Below are 23,389 nucleotides of genomic sequence, written 5' to 3' on the forward strand. Positions count from 1 at the left end.
CTGCAGAATGAGGGGTCCCCACACCTGAACTACAGGGCGCAGAGGCCCGGGACCCCGCGTCCGCGCCCGCATCCTCGCCCCGGGGTGCGGGGTCCAGAGCGCGGAGCCGCCGGGCGGAGGCCTCGCAGCGCCCTCTGGCGGACACAGCGGGGCCTCGCCGGACCCGGGCTGCGCTCCTCGCCGGGAGGCGGGAGAGGCTTCCCCGGCACGGACTCGGTAATTGCTGGAGTTCCTACAGGGTGCCGCCACCCAGTGGGGAGCATTGCTCCAGGACGGTCTCACGGTGTAACCCAGGATGGCCTAGAGCTCCCAGTCCTGCCTCTGCTGGGATCGCAGGCTTGCTCCACCACACCCAGATGGATGGAGATTTAATTTCTTTTTTTTTTTGCTTTACTATGGAGCTACATCCCCCAGCCCGGCCGTCAAAGGATTCTCACTCTGATAGGAAGACTAAAGTAGGAAGTCTCATGGTTTTTTCCAGGGAATTTTCCATAAAAGAGCTTGGATTATAGTTCAGCAGTGTTATTATTTTTTTTGGGGGGTCCGGTTGTGGGGCCTGAACTCTGGGCCTGGGCGCTGTCCCTCAGCTCTTCAGCTCAAGGCTAGCGCTCTACCACTTGAGCCACAGCGCCACTTCTGGCTTTTTTCTTTTTGTTTATGTTTTGTTTATGAGGAATGGAACCCAGGGCCTCAGGCATGCAAGGCAAGTGCTCTACCACTGAGCCACCTTCCCAGCCCTCAGCAATGTTATTTAGCATTCAAAGCCCTGTGTTCAATCCCCAGGAACAAAAGAAGAGGGGGATGGGTGTAGAGGGCAGTACAGTGAGGTGCTGATCCCCGATGGAGGAAAGAAACAGGCTTTGTAAAGTCAGGAGGAAGCTAGAGCCTGGTGTTTTGGCCCACAGAGTTTGATCTGGTTGACATGAACTGGGATTCCAGGAGTGGAGACACTGTGACGATCAGATCACCAAGGAAGCAAAGGAGAACTTTAGTCCAGGTGGAGTGATGCATGCCTATAATCCCAGCTACCTACCTGGAACTGAAGCAGGATGATTTGTGAGTTCCAGGTCAGCAGGGACAAAAATGAGACCCTGAGCTTTGAGGCCCAGGGAAAAACAAATAAAGGGAAAGGAGGAGGCTGAAGGCTGGAGGGGAAAGAGAGACCCCGGGAAGAGGAGGCCCCAGAAGAGGCAGGGATTTCCAGCAAACTCTAAAGCCACCACCTAATGTCTGTCCTCTCTCCTACCCTCCCTGTCCCTAGATTCTCAGCCAGAGACAGAATAAAGGCAAATATCTTTTATTCCAATGACAGAGAAGCCATCAACATCTTCCCAGTTGAAAGGAAGCACAAGAGAATTGTGGTCAAGAAGGCACTGAAAGAAGGGGCATAGCCACCAGCAGTTGCTGAAAAAGGAAACAAAATGAGGATTCAAGACCCAGCAATCCAGGTTTCAGCCCTCCTCCCTCAGACCCATGGGCCCAGACCCAGGCGTCCTCCCTCCAGCTCAAGGGTCCAGATTCCCCAGTGTCCTGGCTTCCCTGTACCTTACGCTTCCAGTGGAAGGCAGCCCTGCTGGCCTCGGAGTTGATTTGCAGTGGGATGTAGGCATCCAGATGATACAGCTGCTGAGGGCCCCCCATTACCAGGCGGTCCTCTCCAATCTCCAGTGACAGCCCCAGAGCCCCATCCTGGGGATAAGATGGAAGCAATGAGCCCACCTTCCCCAGTGGACCAGGCTCATGGCCCCACATATTAGGAAACTATAATATTTAAAGGGCCATAACATTTACAAGGCCCTGGGTTCAACTGAGAGGAGAGGAAGGGAGAGAAAGGAAGGGAGGAAGGTGAGGACAATGATTACAAGTCTTAATGGCTGAGCACTTCCTATCCCCTGAGCATCCTCAGGACAGCACCAGAAAGGGTGCCAGTGGCCTCCTAGACCAGGAGAGGTGGCTGATTCAGCTGGGGTGATGGTCTCCATCCCTCGTCCTGGGAGATAGGCTCCACTATCCCCGACCCTCTGTCCCGCTCTGGCTGAGCCGTACTCACCAGCTTGGGCAGGTCAATTTCAGCCAAGAGGAGATCCGGGGCTTCCAGCCAAAGGTTCAGATGAGGCTTCTCTGGGCTGAGGAGGAACGAGGTCCAGAACTGAGAACGTCTACCAGGTCTTTGCCAGCCCCTCCCCTAAGCACCCTGGGCTCTTTCTTTCCACTCAGCCCTGAGCCTTGCGGGGGGCCTCCGAGGTAGTTCTGGCTGTCCAGATTTTCAGAGCCCTGGGGCATCCACCAGTGTGGGGGGGCTGAGGTGTGAGGGAGGGGCTCAGAAGGGTGTTGGAGAACCATGAGGGACTTCCTAAAAGCTCACCCGACATCAGCACAGGGGGAGGCGGATGTGTATGTGTTCCCCAGCTCCTGGATCCGAGGACGCTGCTTGGAGCGGATGTTCTGCTGCGAGATGGAGCCCAGGAAGGGCCGGTTCTTTAACATCCGCCATTCTGAGGGGAGACGGTCAATACCTAGTCAGTGGGTTCCATCCACTGCCTGAGCCGGGCATAACCACGCGCCTTTGTGAGTGTGGCCAAAGACACCACGCCCTCCCTAGGGTATGCACCAATAAAACCCACTCCAAGGTGCTCATGGCTCCTCCCACCACAGCTTGGCCCCGCCCCTGTCTCTAGAAGCCCTGCCCCCTCCAGATCGTAAGTGAAGGAAATCCCTGCCCACCCCACCTCTGGAGGAAGGGGGGCGGAGCCCACTCTGCTTCCGGCTCCCCTACTGCTCACCCGGATTCAACTGCAGGCCATATTTGTCCTCAAGGCCCTCCCTGGCAATGGTGACCACGAGCTCTCGCAAGAAATCGCTGTTCTGAGCACAAGGAAGGGCAGATGTGGCAAGGGAAGGTGGGGTGGTGGGGAGTCCCTGCTCCCTCTCTCCTCCCCCCTCCCTCCACAGGCCTCACGGGCCCCCACACCTGCATCCTCCGGTAGAAATCGCTGTTGACTGCTACATCGTAGGCCGTACAGCCCTGGCCTTCTGCAGAGAGAGAAAGGATGAGCCACCCCCTCCCCCAAAGCCCTCCACGGGACACCCACAGATGATACAGACAGGGAAATCACCCAGGGATAGTGGTCGTAAGGACCCAGAGACTTAGCAACTGAGAGCTCTGTGTGTCCTTCCCAGGGGATTCAGATCAGGGTCCCCATGGCTTCCAGTCTCTCATCTCCAAGCCCCAAGGAGGAACTGCCCTGCTCCAGTCACCCCAGCCTGTCGGTCCCTCCATCCCTGGGAAGAAGTTTATTTCTCCTGTCCACATTTAGACCAATAATTGTTTTCCCCGATCTACCTAGGCCCTCTTTCCTCTCTGCACAGAACTCTCTAACTCCAGCTCCCTCAGAACATTTTTCTTTTTTTTTCTTGTCCATCGTAGGGCTTGAACTTTGGGCCTGTGGGCTGTACTTCCTTGAGCTCTTCAGCTCAATAGCTCTCTACCACTTGTGCTACAGCGTCACTTCCAGTTTTTTTGTTTGTTTCAGTTGGTTGTGGGGCTTGAACTCTAGTCCTGGGTGCTGTCCCTGCGCTCTTCAGCTCAAGGCGAGCACTCTACTGCTTGAGCCACAGCACTACTTCAGTTTTATAGTGCTTTATTGGAGGTAAGAGTCTTGTGGACTTTCCTTCCCCGGGCTGGCTTTGAACTGTGATCCTCCAATCTCAGCCTCCTAAGTAGCCAGGATTACAGGCATGAGCCCTAGCACCCTGCCTGAACTTCTTTTTCCCCCAGCACTGAGGTTTGAACTCAGGGCCTCAAGTTTACTACTAGGTAGGCACTCTACCACTTTTGCCACACCCCAGCCCTGTATAGTAGTTATTTTTCAGGTAGGGCCTGGCACCATTTGCCTGGATTGGACTACACTCAGATCTTCCTACCTTTGCTCCCCAGGTAGCTGGGATGAGAAGTACATGCCACTATGCCCAGCTTTTTTGTTGAGATGGTACCTTGAATTCAATACTCCCAATCTCAGCCCTTATGAGCATGAGCCACTGTTCCTGGCCATGTTCTATTAAGTATTCTACCTGACATCTCTGCCTCCAAGAAGCTTTCCTCAGAATCAATGAATAAGCCTTGGGTGTGTATCCTCTTTAATGCAGCACAAACTATAACATATTGAAACTGCATTTGCGGGCTGGGAAGGTGGCTCAGTGGTAGTATGCTTGCCTTGCATGCATGAGGCCCTAGGTTCAATTCCTCAGCACCACGTAAGCAGAAAAAGCTGGAAGTGGCACTGTGGCTCAAGTGGTAGAGTGCTAGCCTTGAGCTGAAAAGCTGAGGGACAGTGCTCAGGCCCAGAGTTCAGGCCCCATGACTGACCAGAAAAACAAAACAAAACAGGGTCACAGTCCAGAGAGAGAGAGTGATAGGAGAGTCTCAGTTGGAGGGGCACCTGGGCAAAAGGTTACTGAGACCTTATCTCAAAGAACAAACCAGGTGTTGTAATTCCTATCTGTAATCCCAGCTACATAGACAGCATACATAGGAGAATGAGATCTAAAGCTATCTCTGAGGCAAATGCCTAAGACCCTACTGGAAAAATAACCAAAATAAAAAGGGCTGGGGAAGTAGCTCAAGTGGTAGAATATATGTCTTGCAAACAGAAGACCCTGGAATTGAAGCCTACTATTGCCAAAAAAAGAAAAAGAAAGGAGGAAACAGGACATGGAAGGACATAGGAAAATAAAAAAGTGGCAGGGCTGGGAAGGTGGCTCAGTGGTAGAGTACTTGCCTTGCAAGCCTGAGGCCCTAGGTTCGATTCCTCAGCACCACATAAGCAAAAAGAAAGAAGCCAGAAGTGATGCTGTGGCTCAAGTGGTAGAGTGCTAGCCTTGAGCTGAAGAGCTGAGGGACAGCGCCCAGGCCAAGAGTTCAGGCCCCACAACCGGACCCAAAAAAAAAAAAAAAAAAGTGGCAACTGGCCCTCTGCTTAACCTCAGCTTCCTGGACTGGGACAGAAAGTGCCAGCCTGGCCAGGTGGGCAGGAACAAGTCCAGCTGGGCAATGGATGCCAGCTGGCTAGGGATTTGCCATAGGAAAAAGGATCAGTACAGGAGATCAGAAGCAGATTTCCAGGGATCTAAGGTAAAAGGGTCCTGGGCCCTGAATTTCAGATCCTAGGGAAGATGGGAGCCAGGAAGGCAGACTCCAGGGTCCTCTGAGGCACTGACTTGCATCTAATTCAGCATGTGGCTCTCCGAGACTCATGGGGATGCGGAAGCCAGCTTGGTCCTCCTCCAGCATCTGAAGCAGCTCGTCCTCAGTCAAGTCAGCCGGGGGAGGGATGGAGGGAGAATGGCAGATGTTGATGAAAACCTTCCCTTCCGATGAGTTGGTCTTTATGCAGAAACCTGTGGGAGTGGTTTTATCCTGACCATCTGTCTGCAAAGGCTCAGTCTCCTCTCAGCCTCTCCATCCACCCTTTCCCTCTTTTGCTGTCCTCCTGCTGGGTCTCTGCACAGTGCAAGGGTATCTTGCACTGGGTCTCTCTGTCATCCCCCAAATACTCTGCCTTTTTGGGGGTACTGGGGCTTGAACTCAGGGTTTCAACTTGCTAGGCAGGTATATTTTCATTCCATTTCTCCATCTCCTTTTCAAATCTGTTCCCAACTCGCTTCTGGTGTTGTGTCCCTGTCACTCTACCCACTGTGCTTTCTGTCCTTTCTCTGCTCTCTGGATGGCACTCCACATATCTACCCAGGCTTTTATAACCTTTTCTTGTGTGTTCTTCCTGCTTTCTGTTTCCCCTCCCTACAGTCTCTATTGCTGCTCTAAGTGTCTGTTCCTCTCTCTGAAGGACTCAGTCATTCTCACCAGGCTGAGGTTGGATCTGTGTCGATTCTGGTCTCGACTGAGCTTGCTGGAAGTCCGTGGAGGCCTGTGAAGAAAAAAAAAAGCTTCCAGAATTGGAGTCTGAGCAAAAACACCCATTATGTGTTTGTTTCTCACATCTTTAACTGTAGATGACATAAAATTTAATATTTTAGGTACCCTCCCCATTCCAGAACCTGAAAGTAACCCATTCCACACCTTTCTTTTTTTTTTTTTGCTGGTCATGGAGCTTGAACTCTGGGCCTGGGCACTGTTCTGAGCTCTTCAGCTCACAGCTAGTGTTCTACCACTTGAGCCATAGCACCCACTTCCAGCTTTTTCTGTGTACGTGGTGCTGAGGAATCAAACCCAGGGCCTCATGCATGCAAGGAAAGCACTCTAACACTGAGCCACCTTCCCAGCCCTCCACACCCATTCTTTTTTTTTTTGGGGGGGGGGGTCCGGTTGTGGGGCCTGAACTGTGGGCCTGGACGCTGTCCCTCAGGTCTTCAGCTCAAGGCTAGCGCTCTACCACTTGAGCCACAGTACCACTTCCAGCTTTTTTTCTTTTTGCTTATGTGGTGCTGAGGAATCGAACCCAGGGCCTCAGGCATGCAAGGCAAGCGCTCTACCACTGAGCCACCTTCCCAGCCCCTCCACACCCATTTATGAACCTAGCAAGCTGAACCAATAAACTACTATTCCCACGAGCCATGATTGTCGCCCAGTGCATCCTGGGAGTTGAAGTCATATCTCCAACACACACATTAAAACTCTTCTAATTCCCAAGGACTCAGAAGTCGTCAGTTCACACCTGTAGCAGCAACTGCTGGAGCCGCGCTGCCTCGTCGTCCATCGTCTCTGCCTCGCATAATTCTGATGCCAGAAGAGTCTTCGAATCCGCCATGGCCCTAGGAAACACAAGTAGGCGTCCTCAGCAACCTCGCAGTGAGGTACTTTTCCCGGGATCCGAACTCTGGAACTTACTCCCAGTACTATATTCTGCCTGGAACCCTAAGAATGTAGCCTGAGACTTTAGTTTCGTTCTAGTCCAGGCATCATCGTCAGAGCCATTGGGACCCTGGTCGCATTTAGCAAATGGGTAACTACAAACCATACTTCCGGTCTGAGTAACCGTGGAAGCAAGCCACACTCCCTACTATGCCATTGCTCCACCCAGCCGTAAGCGCTACTGACCAATCATGTTCCGAAGTCCTAGGCCCCGCCCCCTCGCCTCAACCAAGTGCCACACTTCCTCCGTCACACTTCCGGCCCCTTCTAAGACCCGTGGGCTGGGCTGGTTACAGTGCGTTTCAAGGCCGTCATACCTTAATTTCAGCGTCATTGTTAAGATTCCCTTCTGATCTTTAGCTACTAAGTCCCGGAGTAGGTCCGGGTTCCTAGTAAAACTCTATCGGGGCAGTACAAAATGGGAACAAGGATCCACAATACCACTCCCCTTTCAAATCCAGAGCCTAGCTGACAGGAGCCCCTCACGGCCGATCTCCCTTCCCTCCTCACTGGGCGTTTGCAAGTTACGAATTACATTTCCCGGCGCGGGCTTCTAGGCGGGATCATCAAGCTCTAAGGCCCGCGAGAGCGGGCGGGGATTGGCCCTCTACCCCGTCGTCCCGCCCTCTGCTCGCTGGCCCCGCCCCCCGGGTGGAGGGCGGCGAGGGGGCGGCGCTGCCCTCCCGACCTCAAGGTTCTCTCGGGCCCAGTGCCCCAGTCTTTCTCAGGAAGAGGTCTCGGTGAGCGATGGCTGCGACGCGCGCAGGGGCCCGGGTCAGCGAGATCTTCACTACTATGGAGTACGGACCTGCACCGGAGAGCCGCGCATGCGCACTGGTGAGGGCCTGCGGAGGGGGGGGGGAGTGCGGCTTTCCAGCATCCCTAGGCCCACGGCGGCGTGGTCTGCGCGCGGGCTCCCGTGATGCTCCGCGGCGGCCCCGCCCCCTCGCTCGCGGTGATTCCCGCCACGGGTTAGGCCCCGGCCCGAGATCCACTGAGCTTTTTGGTGGTGGCGGTGGCGGTGGTGATTCCGTTCCCGGGGCTTGAACTCAGGGCCTTGGTTGCTAACCTTGAACTTTCCCGCCCCGCCCTCCTCAAGACTAGCTAATATCCTACCACGTGGGCCACAGCTCCACTTCCGGATTGGGGGTAATAATGGAAGATAAAGGTCTCATGGACTTTTCCTGCCCGGGCTGGCTTTGAACTTTGATCCTCAAATCTCAGCCTCTAGGATGGCTAGCTAGGATCACAGACGCCTGGCTCCTTTGAGCATTTGGACGGTTCCGGCGATCCCCCGTGGTGTTCTGGCTCCCCGATCCTGAGCTCCCGCTGGATGGACCTCCCCCCCCAACTCCTCAGAACCCTCCGTGGGTTCGGTGATCCTCCGAACATCCACAGGCTCCCCACTCCGGGCTCCACTGATCACCGCACAGGGCCTCGGTGTGCGGGCCCCCGTGGGCTCTCAGGACCCCAGGATTCCCTGCCTTCCCCCTTGAAGCCCTATAGAGCTCCCATGATGCCGCGGGCTTCAGACCTTTCCCGGGGAGCTCCCTTGATGCTTCAGGGCCCCTTGATCTGGTGATTCCCAGGGCATAATCAGACCTGCTGGATTATACAGTGGTGCCCTTCAGAACCCCTTCGGAGGTAGCTGGGGGGGGGGTCATGGTTCCTTAGTTACCTCTTGGGGATCTCCCCCTTTCCAGGATCTTCCAGCAAGCATCCAGCTTGGGTTGCTTTGATTGGAGGAGCAGAAGGCTGGAGCCATGAGGGTGGGCCAGGTGAACACTGATGAGGCAGCAGGCTGGGACAGGAGATGGAGCAGACTGGGTGGCAGGTGTGCTGTGGAATATGGAGGATGGAGAAGGCAGGGACCCTCCCTGATGGCCCCAAAGCTGTGGGATTGGAGGAATGACACAGCTCTGTTGTATCATGAGGACAGCCATATCAGAGTCCAGCTTTGTTGGTCCTGTGCCTCAGGACCAACGGTTGGGCAGATCACAGAGACCGTGACTTTACTACCATAGAAAAATACTGAAGGATAGGATTGACTAGAAATATAGTGGAGGGGCTGGGAAGGTGGCTCAGTGGTAGAGTGCTTGCCTTGCATGCATGAGGCCCTGGGTTCGATTCCTCAGCACCACATAAGCAAAAAGAAAAAAAGCTGGAAGTGGCACTGTGGCTCAAGTGGTAGAGCTCTTGCCTTAAGCTGAAGAGCTGAGAGACAGCACCCAGGCCCAGAGTTCAAGCCCCACAACCGACCAAAATAAAAGGATCTGTTCAGTGCCTGTCTCCACACTCACTGATCCCATTTCATCCCAGGTGGTTGTTGTTTTATTTGCCAGTCTGGGCCTGGGCATTGTCCCTGAGTTCCTCTTTGCTTAGCACTCTAACTTATCTGAGCCACAGTGCCACTTCCAGCTTTTTCTGGAGGTTTATTGGAGATAAGAGTCTCACCATCTTTCCTGCGAAGGCTGGCTTTAAACCGAGATCCTCAGATCTCAGCCTACTGAGTAGCTAGGATTACAGATGTGAGCTACCATCACCTGGCTAAATACTGGATTTTGAGGCCAGAAGAAAAAAGTTCACCTGACTCCCATCTCAACCAACAAGTTGGGCATGGTAATATACTCTTATCATCCCCAGCATCTTGGGAAGTGTAAATGAGAGGATCACTGTCCAGGGACCATATCCCCAAAATTGTTAAAGCCAAAAGGACTAGGGGTATGGCTTAAGTGGTACAATGCCTGCCTCAGAAGCACAAAGCCTTGAGTTTGGCACCCTAGTACCACCAAAAACACATTGAGATTTGAACTTGAGCCCATGGACTGTGGACCCATGGTTTCTCTCCTAAAAGGTCTCAGTCTTAACAGTGTGCGGATCAGACTCAAACCACTAAACATGTTTTCTTTAGCCTGAGCTTTGTTTTTGAAAATGTCAATTGCTGGACAATTAATTCCATGTAAACATCCTCTGGACTCTAGCTCCCTTAGAAAATAAAATTCCAAAATGTGGCAACCTTTGGCTCCAATTCCCTGACACAAATCATCTGGAAACAATTGGGACCGGCATTTTATAGGAGTTTGAAGCTTTTAGTTCCCAGCAGTCCATCTTCTGCCATTTAGTGACCTGCCAGGACTCTGTGCACATTCTTTTGGAAATTTGTTTTTCTTTGGGAGGGAAAAATTGAGAACAGAGAACTTGATATTTATTAAGAACTCTCATTTATCCATTACTCAACTTCAACAATGAATATTTCGCCCAATGTTGTTTCACTCTTTTTCTTTAAAACCCAGTAAGAGGGTTTTTTTTCTTTAAGAGTAATTTAAACAAAGTCCAGATGACATTTCTCTATAAATGTTGAAATTTCATTTTCCTAACAGATAAGGACTCATTGTGTTATATAACTGTGCTAGTGGGCTGGGAAGGTGGCTCAGTGGTAGAGCGCTTGCCTTGCATGCATGAGGCCCTGGGTTTGATTCCTTAGTACCACATAATCAAAAAGAAAAAAAGCTGGAAGTGGCACTATGGCTCAAGTGGTTAGAGCGCTAGCTTTGAGCTGAAGAGCTGAGGGACAGCGCCCAGGCCCAGAGTTCAGGCCCCACGACCAGACGCCCCCCCCCAAAAAAAAAACTGTGCTAGTGTTATCATATTTTGTTGCATTAACAATCATTCATTAATATATAATGTCCAATCTATATTCACACAACTCTATGCCTTTTTGGTGTGTATCATAGTGCACCCCTGTAAATCCAGCACTCAGGAGGCCAAGGCAGTAAAGTCTGGGGCTAGCTTGATCCACATAGTGACCTACTTAGTGAGATTCTATTTCAAAAGAACAAAAAAAAAAAAAACACTTCCCCATTGGGTATTTGAGTTTGAAACTTCTAACCCCCACCCCCACTCCCCCTGCCCCGTGTGGCTTGAACTCTGGGCCTGGGCCTGGGCTCTGTCCCTGAGCTCTTAAACTCAAGGCTAGTGCTCTACCACTTGAGCCACAGCGCCACTTCCGGTTTTCTGAGTGGTTTATTGGAGAGTCTCATAGGACTTCCCGGGGTGAGCAATCCTCATTTCTCAGCCTCCTGAGTAGCTAGGATTACAGGCGTGAGCCACCAAAACGGGCTCTGTTATCTTTGATAACAGAGCAGAAAGGGTTAGAAATGTGGCTCAGCCACAGACCACTTGCCTGACAAGAACCCCAAATACCACAAAAAAATAGATAAGGCCAGGCACTAGTGGCTCACCTGTAATCCTAGCTACTCAGGAGACTTAGATCTAAGAATCCGTTTGAAGGGCTGGGAAGCTGATTCTTAGATCTTAGTCTCCTGAGTAGCTAGGATTGCAGGCATGGGCCACTAGTGCCAGCTTGCATATTTGCTTTGAGACAGTCTTTAAGTAGCTTCAATTGGCCTTGAACTTTCAGCCACCTCACCCACTAACATAGTAAGCTTTATGTATATTTATTATATTAAAAAGAAAGTGGATGGGCTGGGAGTTTAGGGTGTAGGTTCATTAGTGGAGCGTAGAGCTCAGGATTCAATCCTCAACAACAAAAAATACAATAGAAAGAAAGAAGTAACTCTTGAAGAGAAGAGGTATAAGTCTCTCCTCGCAGAGGACTCTGGGTAGGGATTCAGCTGCCTCCCAGGCCAATTCTCACACTCTTTCCTTCTCTCAGGCCTGGCTGGACACACATGACCGGCAGTTGGGCCACTATATACATGGACTGTGGATAAAGCCAGAGCACAGGAATTCAGTGCCTTTCCAGGACCCCATCACAGGTGTGTGATGTCTCCCAGTCATTGGTGGAGCTGGGGGGAAGGGGGTGGGCAGGACATTTGTGTTTTCCAGTTGTACCAAGCCAAGATACCCCAGGGATAGGAAAGGGGTTGAGACTTCTGGTTCTTCTTGATGACAATCAGGCTAATTAGGGTTCTACGTCCATAACTGCATGACTTTGTGGGTGTGGGTACATGTCAGTACTTGGATAAAACTCAACTCAGCATCTGGGCACTGTCCCTTTTTTTTTTTGGTCCGGTCATGGGACCTGAACTCTGGGCCTGGGCACTGTCCCTCAGCTCAAGGCTAACGCTCTACCACTTGAGCCACAGCGCCACTTCCGGCTTTTTTCTTTTTGCTTATGTGGTGCTGAGGAATCGAACCCAGGGCCTCAGGCATGCAAGGCAAGCGCTCTACCACTGAACCACCTTCCCAGCCCCTCCCTTAGCTTTTTTGCTCTACCACTTGAGCCACACTTCCACTTTGGGGCTTTTGGTGATTCATGGAAAATAAAAGAGTTTCATGGACTTTCCTGCCCAGGCTGAATTTGAACTTTCGATCCTCAAGTCTCAGCCTCCTGAGTAGCTGGGCATGAACCTCCCTTGTCCAGGAGAGCTGATCTACCAATGACCAATGACAAGCTTCCTAAAAGAGAGCTAGGGGTAGGGGCGGGGTCCACTGTTTGGACTTGGGCTCTCCTGCCATCAGGATCCCTCCACTTGTCTCCTTAGGAGAGATCTTGGCCAGTTGCCTGGAGGCCACAGCTGATGATGTAGCCTCAGCGGTGAATGCGGCTAACACTGCTTTTGTGGGCTGGAGAACACTCCCCGGAGCCTCCAGGGCCCAGCATCTGACCAGGTGATGCAGCCAGACATGGCGGGAAGGTGGGGAGAGACAGCCGGCATCCTCTCAAAATCCTGTTTCCCAAGATTCCACTGACTTAACAGACCAGCATGCATTTGTGCTTTAGTGGCCAGAATATGCATTTCTCACAATTCACTGGGCCTAGTCCTAATAAAGAGTCTTATTTTCTAGAATAACACAGAAGCCCTGTTTCTCAGCAGTTTACGAGAGTCCAGGCTCCTCATTTTATGCACACTTGAGGGAGCAGTGAGAGATGAAGATTTCATTTCCCAAGACACCATTGACATTAGAGGTTACTAACTCAAGTTCCCAGGTCAAGGTAGAAGGTAGAGAGGCTATTACTGGTAGCCAAAGCCCTTAGAGTTTTCCCAACTACATTTCCCATAAGTCTTTGGCATCTGCTGCCCCTTGGTAAATAGCACAGGTGCCCCCCCAGGGCCTCATGGGAATTGTAGTCCATCCCCCCCTTGCCCTCTCCCTAGGTTGGCCAAGAATATCCAGAAGCACCAACGCCTGCTGTGGACCCTGGAATCCTTGGTGACTGGACGGGCTGTTCGTGAGGTTCGAGACCAGGAAGTCCCACTGGCCCAGCAACTGCTCCAGTACCACGCAGTGCAGGCACATGCTAAGTCTGAGATACTGGCAGCCTGGGCGCCCATGGGTGAGACCTGGAGCCCTCGCGCCTGCCCCTGCTCCCTCTTGAGCCACCATGCCAGCCCCAGTGCCTACCCTCGCTGCTGCTTCTTGCAGGAGTCATCGGCCTCATCTTACCACCCACGTTCTCCTTCATTGACATGATGTGGAGGATATGCCCTGCCCTGGCTATGGGTAAACAACCAAGGGCCAATTGCACTTCAGACAGGAAGAAGTTGGGGGCAGACTCCAGGGTCTGAGGGAAGAGGCTGAGGCTTGCACCCCTGGGTCTGAGGGAGGAAGCTAGGACTGGACCCTAGGATCTGCTGGAGGTGGGGCTGTGGTCTGGACTCCTGGCTCTCAGATTCCTCCCCTTCTCCAGGTTGCACAGTGGTGGCTCTCGTTCCCCCGGGCTCCCCGACACCGCTGCTCCTGGCCCAGCTGGCAGGGGAGCTGGGTTCCTTCCCTGGGATTCTGAACGTGCTCAGTGGCCCTGCCTCCCTGGGGCAGGTGCTGGCCGCACAGCCTGGAGTGCAGAAGGTGTTCTTCTGTGGTGCTGTTGAGGTATCTGGCTGGGACTGTGCTGGGCAGGATTGGGATCGGGCAGCCGGTGTCCCAGGCGAACCCCGCAGTCCCTCCCTCAGGAAGGACGCGCCCTGCGGCGGACCCTGGCAGGCCAGGGTGTGGAGCTGAGCCTGGCCCTGGGCTCAGAGTCGCTGCTGCTGCTGACTGACTCCGCAGACCTGGACTCAGCCGTGGAGGGCGTGGTGGATGCAGCCTGGTCAGACCGCAGCCAGGTGAGGCCCATACACTCCTATCCCCAGGGGGGGGGGGGGGGAATTGAAGGCAGACCTTGAGGTCCCAAATATCTGTGATTTTTAACTTTTAGTTCCTTATCTCTAGACCAGTGGTCTAGGGTGCGTGTGTGTGTGTGTCTGTGTCTGTGTCTGTGTGTCTGTGTGTGTGTCTGTGTGACTGGGATTTGAATTTAGGGCCCTGTGCTTGCTGGACAGAGTACTTTATACTACTTGAGCCATGCATCTAGCTCTTTTTGCTCTAGTAATTTTTTAGAAAAGGCCTTGCGTGTTAGCCCGTAACTGGCCTCAGTCCACAATCCTCCTATCTCTGCCTCCCAAGTAGCCATGATTTTTACAAATAAACCACCATGATCAGCTTGGAATGAGTTTTGGTTAATGTTTGGTCCAGGCTGGTCTTGTACCGTGATACTCCTATTTCTGTATCTCACCTAGCTGGGATAGCAGGCATGAATCACCATACCCAGCCAGGACTCTGTTTTTTTTTTTTTTTTTCTATTTATTTATTTATTTTTGGTCGTGGAGCCTGAACTCTGGGCCTGGGTGCTGTCCCTCAGCTTTTCAGCTCAAGGCTAGTGCTCTACCACTTGAGCCACAGCACCACTTCAGTCGGGCACCTTTTTACTTTTGTGGTGAAGAATAGAACCCAGGGCATCATGCATGCAAGGCAAGAGCTCTACCACTGAGCCACCTTTCCAACCCCTTGTCCCTTGCTTTATAGTCTCATTATTTACTCCTTGAATTTTTTTTTTTTTTGTCAGTCCTGGGGCTTAACTCTGGGTCTGGGCGCTTTCCTTGTACTCTTCAGCTCAAGGTGAGCACTCTACCACTTGAGCCACAACGCCACTTCCAGTTTTCTAGTGGTTTATTGGAGATAAGAGTCTCATGGGGGGGTGGGGGCTGGGAAGGTGGCTCAGTGGTAGAGTGCTTGCCTTAAATGCATGAGGCCCTGGGTTCGATTCCGCAGCACCACATAAACAGAAAAGCCAGAAGTGGGGCTGTGGGCTCAAGCAGTCGAGCGCTCGCCTTGAGCTGAAAAGCTGAAGGACAGCGCCTAGGCCCAGAGTTCAGGTCCACGACCAGCAAAAAAAGAGTCTCATGGATTTTCCTGCCTGGGTTGGCTTTGAACCATGATCCTCAGACCTCAGCCTCTTGAATAGCTAGGATTACAGGTGTGAGCCACCAGCACCCCGCTTTTTTTTTTTTTTTTAATGCTAGAACTGGGTCTTGAACTCAGGGACTCACACTCTTCCTTAGCCTTTTTTGCTCAAGGCTGATGCTGTACCAATTCAGCATGTCTCTATGTCTGGCTCTTTTCTTGGTTAATTGCAGATAGGAGTCTTTCAGATGTGTCTGCCCAGGTTGGCTCTGAATCTTGATCCTCAGATCTCAGCCTCCTGAGTAGCTGGGATTACAGGCATGAGCCACCAGTGCCCAGCTTGACTTCTACAGTTTGACATCTACTCTTGATGCTCATTTCCCAACAGGGAGGCCTCAGGCTCCTCATCCAGGAGTCTGTGTGGGATGAAACCATGCAGCGGCTCCAGGCCCGGATGGGTAGGCTTCGGTGCGGCCCAGGACTGGATGCGGCCGTGGACATGGGGGCTCGCGGGACTGCAGCATACGACCTGGCCCAGTGCTATGTGCGTGAAGCACAGAGCCAGGGAGGACAGGTGAGCCCCAAGACACAGATTGTGCATGGATGCTGGGGTGGAGGAGCTTCGAGCCACAGCCCCTGGGTGAGGAGGAGTAAATCTACATCTGTTCCATTTCTGTTTAGGTGTTCCAGGCTGGCGATATGCCCTTGGATAGCCCATTTTATCCCCCAACCTTGGTCTCAGGCCTTCCCCCTGCATCCCCGAGTGCCCAGGCAGAGGTGAGCACCCAAGGAGCCCAGACATCCTCTTCAACCCTGTCCCCCATCCTCAGTAGTCAGCCATGGTCACCAGACCTCCCTCACCTAAGCTGGGTGCCAGTGGCTCCCTCCTGTAATCCTGGCTCCTCAGGAGGCTAAGATCTGAGAATCGGAGGTTCAAAGCCATCCTTGGCAGAAAAGTCCATGAGACTCTTATCTCCAATGAACCACCAAAAAGCCAGATACTCGTAGAGCTGTGGCTTAAGTGATAGAGCGCCAGCCTTGAGTGAAAAAGTTCAGGGACAGTGCCTAGGCTCTGAGTTCAAGCCCCAGGACTGGCACCCCTAGAGAGAGAATCATGGGGAAGGAATGGGGGTGATGATGCTTCCACCCAACTGAGGCCCTCCGAACCCCTTCTAGGTGCCGTGGCCGCTGGTTGTAGCCTCCCCTTTCCGCACAGCCAAAGAGGTGCTGGCCTTGGCCAATGGGACTCCATGGGGAGGCAACGCCAGCGTGTGGAGCGAGAGGCTGGAACAGGCACTGGAGCTGGGCTATGGGTCAGTGGGTGACTGCTGGGCCCCTGCTCCCTTCTTTCCCTTCTCTCTGAGCCTCTTTCCCCCTCTTTTGGCTCAGCACAACTTCCTGGGTCTCTCTGATTTCTCCCTGTCCACCCCCTCAGGCTCCAGGTGGGCACTGTGTGGATCAACGCCCACGGGCTCAGAGACCCTGCAGTGCCCACAGGTGGCTGCAAGGAGAGTGGTTGTTCCTGGCACGGGGAACTGGATGTGAGTACCCTGTCCCCATGACCCCCGGCCCCCAGCCTGGCACCACCTTGTGACGTCTTGACCCCGCCCCTCCTGCAGGGTCTCCATGAGTATCTGCGTTCCTCAGTGACCCCTGCCCCGAAGCCCTTCTTCTGTGAGAGCCTCAACTATGACACCTTTGGTCTCGTTGTGCCCCCAACCCTGCCAGCCGGGCCAGAAGTGGGGCCCAGGTGAGCTGTTCCAGGATCCCACCATCTGAGTGAGGGTTGGAAGGTGGCGAAGAGGCTATGTCAGGGAGCCATTCATGGGGTGCTACTGAGTGTTGCATTCTGGGTCTTAAGGTCTCACACTCGCCACCCCCCTCCCACCAGGGCCTAATGAGAATCAGTGCTGCCTTGCCACTTGTAATCCTAGCTTAGGAGGCTGAGATCCAAGGAGCAGAGGTTCAAAGCCAGCCTGGGCAGGAAAGTCCATGAGACTCTTCAATGAACCACCAAAAAAACAAAGTGGGGAGTGGATCAAGTGGTAGAGCACCAGCTTGAGAGTGCAAGATCCTGGGGCTGGGAATGTGGCTTAGTGGTGGAGTGCTTGCCAAGCAAGCATGAAGCCCTGGGTTCCATTCCTCAGTACCACATACACAGAAAAAGCTGGAAATACCAGGCACCAGTGACTCACACCTGTCATCCTAGCTACTCAGGAGACTGAGATCTGAGGACAATCCTCAGATTTCAAGGCCAGCTGAGGCAGGAAAGTCCAGGAGACTCATCTCCAGTTAACCACCAGAAAACCAGAAGTGGTGCTGTGGCTCAAGTGGTAGAGTACTTGCCTTGAGCTAAAGAGCTGAGGGACAGTGCCCAGGCCCAGAGTTCAAGACCCAGGCCTGGCAAAAAAGAGAGAGAAAGAGAGAGAACACAAGGTCCTGAGTTCAAATTCCAGTACTGGTACACACCAAAAAAAAATCAGTTCTGCCTGATGAATGTCTGTACCGACCCAGAAGAGAGTGGAAGTTGGCTTGGAGTGCCCCAGAGGCTCATGGGAGCCGGGGTTGGGGGTGAATGGGAGCGCAGTGCCTGAGGGTCCCCCACACCTGCCTCCCCTCCTGTGCTTGTAGCCCGGCACCCCCCTATGGGCTCTTTGTGGGAGGTCGTTTCCAGCCTCCTGGGGCGCGGAGTTCGAGGCCCATCCTGGATCCCTCAGGCAGGGTCCAGAGTTACGTGGCTGAGGGTGGAGCCAAGGATGTCCGCGCTGCGGTGGAGGCTGCGCACCAGGCCGCCCAAGGGTAAGAGCTGGGAGGAGGGTCTTCCGGGGGAGGGTCTTCCTGGGGCCCCTGCATGGGTAGACTGGGGGGGTCCTGAGAGCAGGGGTGAACCTTTCTCTCCCATTAAGAGCTGGCGGCGGGTCATCCGGGGGCCCTGCACGGCTGGACTCGGGGGGCTGCTAGGAGCGAGTATGAGTCCTTCCCTGGGGGAGGGTCTTCCGGGTGCCACTGGGAACAGGTGTGACTCACATCTCCCCCGCCCCCCCACCCCCGCGCATGCGCGCAGCTGGGCGGCCCGGTGCCCGGCCGACCGGGCGGCGGCGCTGTGGGCCCTGGCGGCCGCGCTGGAGCGCAGGCAGCCCGGGCCGGGCGTCAAGCTGGAGCAGCCGGGCGCGCGCGGCCAGCCGGCGGCGGCCGAGGTGCAGCGGAGCGTGGAGCGGCTGCGGACGTGGGGGGCCCGGGCCCAGGACCAGGGCCGAGCCCTGCAGGTGAGAGCGGCCAGAGCGCGAGCCATCCCCCCCCCCCGCGTCCCGCTGGGACAGAGCCCCGATCTGGCGACCTGTCCGCCGGGATGGGGTTTCCGCTTTTCTTGTGAGCAGTACTGGGATTTGAACTCGGTGCCTGAGGCTTGCCGAGCCGGCATTCCACCACTTGAGCCGCGCCTCTAGTCCTGGTTATGGAGATGGAGTCTGGCAAACTTTCCTTCCTGGGCAGAAATTGGGCCTCAAGCATAGGAAGCAAATAAGGGCTGGGGGAATGGCTCAATGGGTCGAGCACCTGCCTAGCATGTAGGGGGCTTTAGATTTCAGGCAGGCCCACACAGGCTTATCCACAGATACACACACACACATATACACACACACATACACATACACACACGCCTGAGCCAGATTGTCAGCCCACAGGAACACATTTCATTCCGCCAACAAATGGGTGAAATAGACACTGATATTCATTGTAAACATGGGACACTGAGGCCCAGAGAGATCAAGTAACTTACACCAGGTCACACAGCAGCTGAGAGACTGGCTGGCTCACCTGATCATACTAATATTGGAGTTGGAGAAAGGAAGGTGGGGATGAGAGGAAGAATGGGGTGGGGGCGTCCCCTTCCCTCCCCACCCTTGTCTTACCCATCTTGTCCCTACAGATCCCAGGCCTGAGAGGCCTCGTGCTCAAGCTCCGGGAGCCCCTCGGTGTATTGGCTATCGTGTGCCCAGATGACTGGCCCCTGCTGGCCTTCATATCCCTGCTGGCACCAGCTCTGGCTCATGGTAATGCTGTGGTCTTGGTGCCCAGCGGGACCTGCCCTCTGCCGGCCCTGGAAGTCTGCCAGGTACAGTCACAAACACCCCCATGCTGTTCCAACAACCCCCAGAGCAACAGGTGGGAGGTTCCCTGGGTGGGGAGGCAGGGGTTGGGCTGCCCTTCTCGGTAACCATAGAAACCCCAAATTCCATCATCTCCATCAGTCTCTGACCCTAGTCCTTCCAGTTGCTCCACAGCCCCTCCCTCCTCCCCCCAAGTACTGTGTGTGTAAGCCCACCCCCTCTTGCACCTCCTAGGACATAGCCACTCTGTTCCCTGCCGGCCTGGTAAATGTGGTAACAGGAGATCGAGACCACCTGACCCGCTGTCTGGCCTTGCACCAGGATGTCCAGGTGCTGTGGTATTTTGGATCTCCCCAGGTATGTTTTGTCTTCCGTGGCTCCACCTGCACTGATCGGCTCCTCCTTTTCTAGGTGTGGGTATGTGGCCCCATCCCCTGAGAACTCTGGCTACAAGGTTGGAGGTTCTGTCCCTTTAGAAAGTGTTGCTAAGGAGGCAGATCTCCTTAGCAACAAGGGCCTAGAGCCTGCCCTACCCATTGGCTTATATAAGGGCCACAGGGGTGAAAGTCCACCTGAGAAACCGGAGCCACAGTCCCATCCTTTGAAAATGGCCATCAAGGGGGCGGGGTTTCCTTAGCCATGGGGTCAACCTCTTCTTCCCTCAGCGTCTTTTGAAAGGTCATTTGCTGGCCAGGAGCCTGTGGCTCACGCCTGTAATCCTAGTGACTCAGGAGGCTGAGATCTGAGGATTCTGGTTCAATGCCAGCCTGGACAGGAGAGTCCCAGCTACTCTTCAAACTCCAACTAACCAGCAAAAAGCTGTAACTTAACTGGTAGAGTGCCAGCCTGGAACAAAAAAGAAAAATCTAAGAACCACTGTCCAGGCCCAGAGTTCAAGCCTTAGTACTGGCGCACAGAAAGCAAGGAACAGACCATGGAGAAAATAACTCAGGCCTGTCTGTCTCTGGTTGCTAAGGAAGCAGGTGCTTTCACAGCCAGGGCGCTGATTGGGCTAACCCTGACCTCCCCACCCCCTACCCCCAGGGCTCCCAGTTTGTGGAGTGGGCTTCTGCCGGGAACCTGAAACCCGTATGGGTGAACGGGAACTGCTCTCGGGCCTGGGATCTGGAGGGTGAGGGATCATCCCAGGAGCTGGGGCTGAGGGCAGCCCGGACCAAGGCCCTGTGGCTGCCCATGGGGGACTGACCTGAACACCAGCTACCCCCAGCCTTCATCGAGCCTCAGACACCAGATGCCTGGAACTTTCATCATTGCTCTGTCTTCTAATAAACTGTGGGAGCAACGTGTGACCAATTCTCCAAGGGGGGGAGGGGGGAAGGACAGCATCATCTGGCCTGTGGGAGGCCCGGTGACATTCAGCCGTTGGGTGGGCGGCTGCAGGACAGCCCGGCATTTGTGAGACAGATAAAGGAGACTCTGAGCCCTCTCACACACCCCCACGCCATCCTGGGGGTGGGGGAGGAGAGGGAAGTCCCTGGGAAAGGTCATAGGTCTTCTCTTCTGCCTTGGCCACAGCTTCATGGCTCTGTCCTGGATTCTGGGACCCCAGCAGGGTCCTTCCCATTGACAATGTGTTCATCATAGCAAAACAACGCACCTCTTGGCTGGGCGCCAGTGGCTCACACCTGTAATCGCAGCTACTCAAGAGGCTGAGATATTGAGATGAGGATTGTGATCCAAAGCCAGCCCAGGCATGAAAGCCCTTAAGACTCATCTCCAGTAAATTTGGGAAGTGGTGCTATGGCTCAAAGTCAGGGACAATGCCCAGGCCAACTTCAAACCCCAGAACTGACAAAAACAAAAAACCGCACCTCTCCCAGGCTGCCTGCTTAACAAGGTGAGCCTGTGCTTTGCGCATGTGCACTCAGTCCCCCCCCCCCCCGCCCCCATGCGAGCTCAGCAAGGTGGGCCAATACAATGCCCACGTGTGTATTTGCTAGTTCTCGCTGAGCAAAGTGGGGCATGCCACTTCCACACTGGACCAGATGACATAGGACAGGCCTGACCTCCAAGCTTCAGACCAGCCCCCTTTGGGGGGTCCTCAAGCCACCTGCATTTTTTACCAACTTCTTACAAATTTCAGGAGCTCCTAGGACCCTCAGGTTCAATATCTGAGAAACAGCTACATTCAAAGTCACAAGTTTATTACAAAGAATATAAGCAGGGTGTGGTGGCTTAGACCTGTAATCCCCACTACTTTAGAGGCAGAAAAGCAGGGGAATTTGTCATCCTAACTAAGAAGGCTGAAAGCTGAGGATTGAGGTTTGAAACCAGCTCAAGCAGGAAAGTCTGGAAACCTTTTATCTCCAATTAACCAAAAAGCCGGAAGTGAAGCTGAGGGTTAAGTGATAGAGCTCTAGTGTGGTAGCACATTCTTGTAATCCCAGCACTCAGAAAGCTCAAGCAGGATTACCAGTTCAAAGGCAGCCTTGGTTTTCTGAGGGAATTGGTTCTGGGACCTGTGTGTTTACCAGAATCCAAAGGTGCCATAATCCTTTGCATAAAGTGCTGCAATAAATTCAATCTCTAGATCATTCCTAATGTCTGATTCAAAGTAAATATTATGCAAATCATATTTGTCTTGAGTAGCTTGCAGAGCAATGGTAAGAAAAGGGTCTGTTGCTTGGTGCTGGTGGCTCAAATTTGCCATCCTAGCTACTCAGGAAGCTGAGATGTGAGGATCATAGTTCAAAGCAAGCCTAGGCAGGAATATCCGTGAGACTCCAATGAACCACCAGAAAACCGGAAGTGGCGCTGTGGCTCAAGTGGTAGAACGATTGATTGCCTTGCGCTGAAGAGCTTAGGGAGAGCTCCCAAGCCCAAGTCCCATGACTGTCAAAAAAGAAAAAAATTAAATGCTTTTGTAATCTGGACATAAAAATTCAGGGCTTCACACATGCTGAGCAAGTGCTCACTGAGCTACATGTCCAGCCCGACATGTAATTTCTCTTTTTCTTTTTTTTTGTGCCAGTACTGGGGCTTGAACTCAGGGCCTTGTGCTTTCCCTTGGCTTTTTCCCTCAAGGCTTAGCACTGTACCACTTGGGCCACACTTCTGTTTCAAAGGCTTTTTGCTGGTTTATTGAAGATGCTGGCTTAAAACTCCAGCCCTCTGAGTCTGGGGTTGTGGCTCAAATGGTAGAACATCTGCCTAGCAAGCTGAAGGCCCTGAATTCAAACTTCAGTCTCAGATGAACAAAAATAAAAAGGCCTCTGATCATAGCTTTGCTCCTTTCTGGCAAGACCAACCTCTTCCTAGCCACCTTGGCATGACTTCAGGTGTGATGAACAGTGACATCTCCAATACTTGTGAAGATCTCAAAGATTAATATCCAGGAAACAGAAACCCAAACCAGACCTCTTCATTATATGACGAGGAAAAGAGGCAATTCACCCATTTACCCTCCGCTCAGCAAATATCTGTGGAGAAACTTCTAGAGCTGTGTCTCCATGGTGACAAACGACAATGAAAGATAACTAAGCCACAGGGTGTGCAGGAAGGTGATAAGTACCAAGCAGGGCTAAGACTGCCAGGAGGGGATACAATTTGGAAAGGGGTGTCAGGAAGACTTAAGCAGACCTGATGGATAGAAATGGGGGGGGAGGGGGAGGCAAGCCATACAGATACCTGGAGATAGAACCTCCCTCCCTGAGCCAGGGGACAGCCAGCGCAAAGGCCCTGAGGCAGGATTATGCCCACCTTAGTCACAGCTCAGAAGGCTGGTTGGACTGGAGGTGTGGCTCAAGTGGTTGAGCATCAACTGTGAACAGAAAAAGGCAGGAAGATAGAAGGCAAGATGTGAGGCGGGCACTGGGACTGAGGCTGTGGTGAGGACTTTTAGCCCTAGAGAGACGGGATTTCACTGGCTACACCTGGGGGAGGGTGGGGAGGGAAGGGGGAGGATGGGAGGGGACCCATGATCCAGCAGAGAACCAGAATAAATGGCAGCTGGACTGGCTGACAATTGCTCCAATTCTGAAGCCAGCATGAGGGGCGCCTCCCTGTCACCCCAGCACCAGGGAGGAGGGCTGAGGCAGGAGGATCACTAGAGCAAGGCTAGCCGGGGCTCTACACCCCAGACCTGCTGGGGGGCATGGCCCAACTGGCAGAGCCCTCGCCTTAGGTACCGGTACTTAAGGCTCATTCCTGCCCACCCCCCAAAAAAAGACGAGACTGCGTAAGATACATCTGGACAGTGGGGGGC

General features: G+C 53.4%; 2 protein-coding genes across 4 annotated transcripts; one reads left to right on the forward strand and one right to left on the reverse strand.

The window, feature by feature from the left end:
• Positions 1-1,281: 1,281 nt before the first annotated feature.
• Positions 1,282-7,749, reverse strand: Pih1d1 (PIH1 domain containing 1). Of its 3 annotated transcripts, none has more exons than XM_013027855.1 (10): positions 7,677-7,749; positions 6,672-6,768; positions 5,861-5,924; positions 5,218-5,397; positions 2,972-3,033; positions 2,784-2,865; positions 2,366-2,495; positions 2,051-2,126; positions 1,546-1,689; positions 1,282-1,404 (listed from the first exon to the last, which is right to left on the reverse strand). In XM_013027855.1, the coding sequence occupies exons 2-10, from the start codon at positions 6,762-6,764 to the stop codon at positions 1,363-1,365; spliced, it is 873 nt and encodes a 290-aa protein (XP_012883309.1). In that variant the 5' UTR covers positions 6,765-6,768; positions 7,677-7,749; the 3' UTR covers positions 1,282-1,362. The 3 variants fall into 3 exon arrangements, with proteins under 3 accessions (XP_012883309.1, XP_012883310.1, XP_012883308.1); XM_013027856.1 differs by lacking the exon at positions 7,677-7,749 and adding an exon at positions 7,557-7,636; XM_013027854.1 differs by lacking the exon at positions 7,677-7,749 and adding an exon at positions 6,845-6,965.
• Aldh16a1 (aldehyde dehydrogenase 16 family, member A1) lies at positions 7,592-20,853 on the forward strand. Its single transcript, XM_013027853.1, has 17 exons — positions 7,592-7,705; positions 11,544-11,646; positions 12,376-12,502; positions 12,991-13,169; positions 13,259-13,336; positions 13,524-13,705; positions 13,786-13,938; positions 15,444-15,629; positions 15,737-15,832; positions 16,232-16,368; positions 16,491-16,596; positions 16,675-16,805; positions 17,687-17,854; positions 18,120-18,321; positions 18,984-19,169; positions 19,399-19,521; positions 20,209-20,853. The coding sequence occupies exons 1-17, from the start codon at positions 7,616-7,618 to the stop codon at positions 20,368-20,370; spliced, it is 2,409 nt and encodes an 802-aa protein (XP_012883307.1). The 5' UTR covers positions 7,592-7,615; the 3' UTR covers positions 20,371-20,853.
• The last annotated feature ends 2,536 nt before the right edge of the window (positions 20,854-23,389 follow it).

The sequence above is a fragment of the Dipodomys ordii genome, unplaced genomic scaffold (assembly GCF_000151885.1).
Source record: "Dipodomys ordii isolate 6190 unplaced genomic scaffold, Dord_2.0 Scaffold105, whole genome shotgun sequence".
In the NCBI taxonomy this organism is placed as follows: Eukaryota; Metazoa; Chordata; class Mammalia; order Rodentia; family Heteromyidae; genus Dipodomys; species Dipodomys ordii.

What these genes read in the sequence shown, in the direction of transcription:
- Pih1d1 (XM_013027855.1), bottom strand. Translation starts at nt 6,764, where the DNA reads ATGGCGGATTCGAAGACTCTTCTGGCATCAGAATTATGCGAGGCAGAG. An exon ending in TCCAGCAGTTGCTGCTACAG is followed by an intron (nt 5,925 to 6,671) that starts GTGTGAACTGAC and finishes TTTTCTTCACAG; the next exon opens with GCCTCCACGGACTTCCAGCA. An exon ending in ACAGATCCAACCTCAGCCTG is followed by an intron (nt 5,398 to 5,860) that starts GTGAGAATGACT and finishes CCACTCCCACAG; the next exon opens with GTTTCTGCATAAAGACCAAC.
- Aldh16a1 (XM_013027853.1), top strand. Translation starts at nt 7,616, where the DNA reads ATGGCTGCGACGCGCGCAGGGGCCCGGGTCAGCGAGATCTTCACTACT. An exon ending in AGGGCCCAGCATCTGACCAG is followed by an intron (nt 12,503 to 12,990) that starts GTGATGCAGCCA and finishes CCCTCTCCCTAG; the next exon opens with GTTGGCCAAGAATATCCAGA. An exon ending in GGGCCAGAAGTGGGGCCCAG is followed by an intron (nt 16,806 to 17,686) that starts GTGAGCTGTTCC and finishes CTGTGCTTGTAG; the next exon opens with CCCGGCACCCCCCTATGGGC.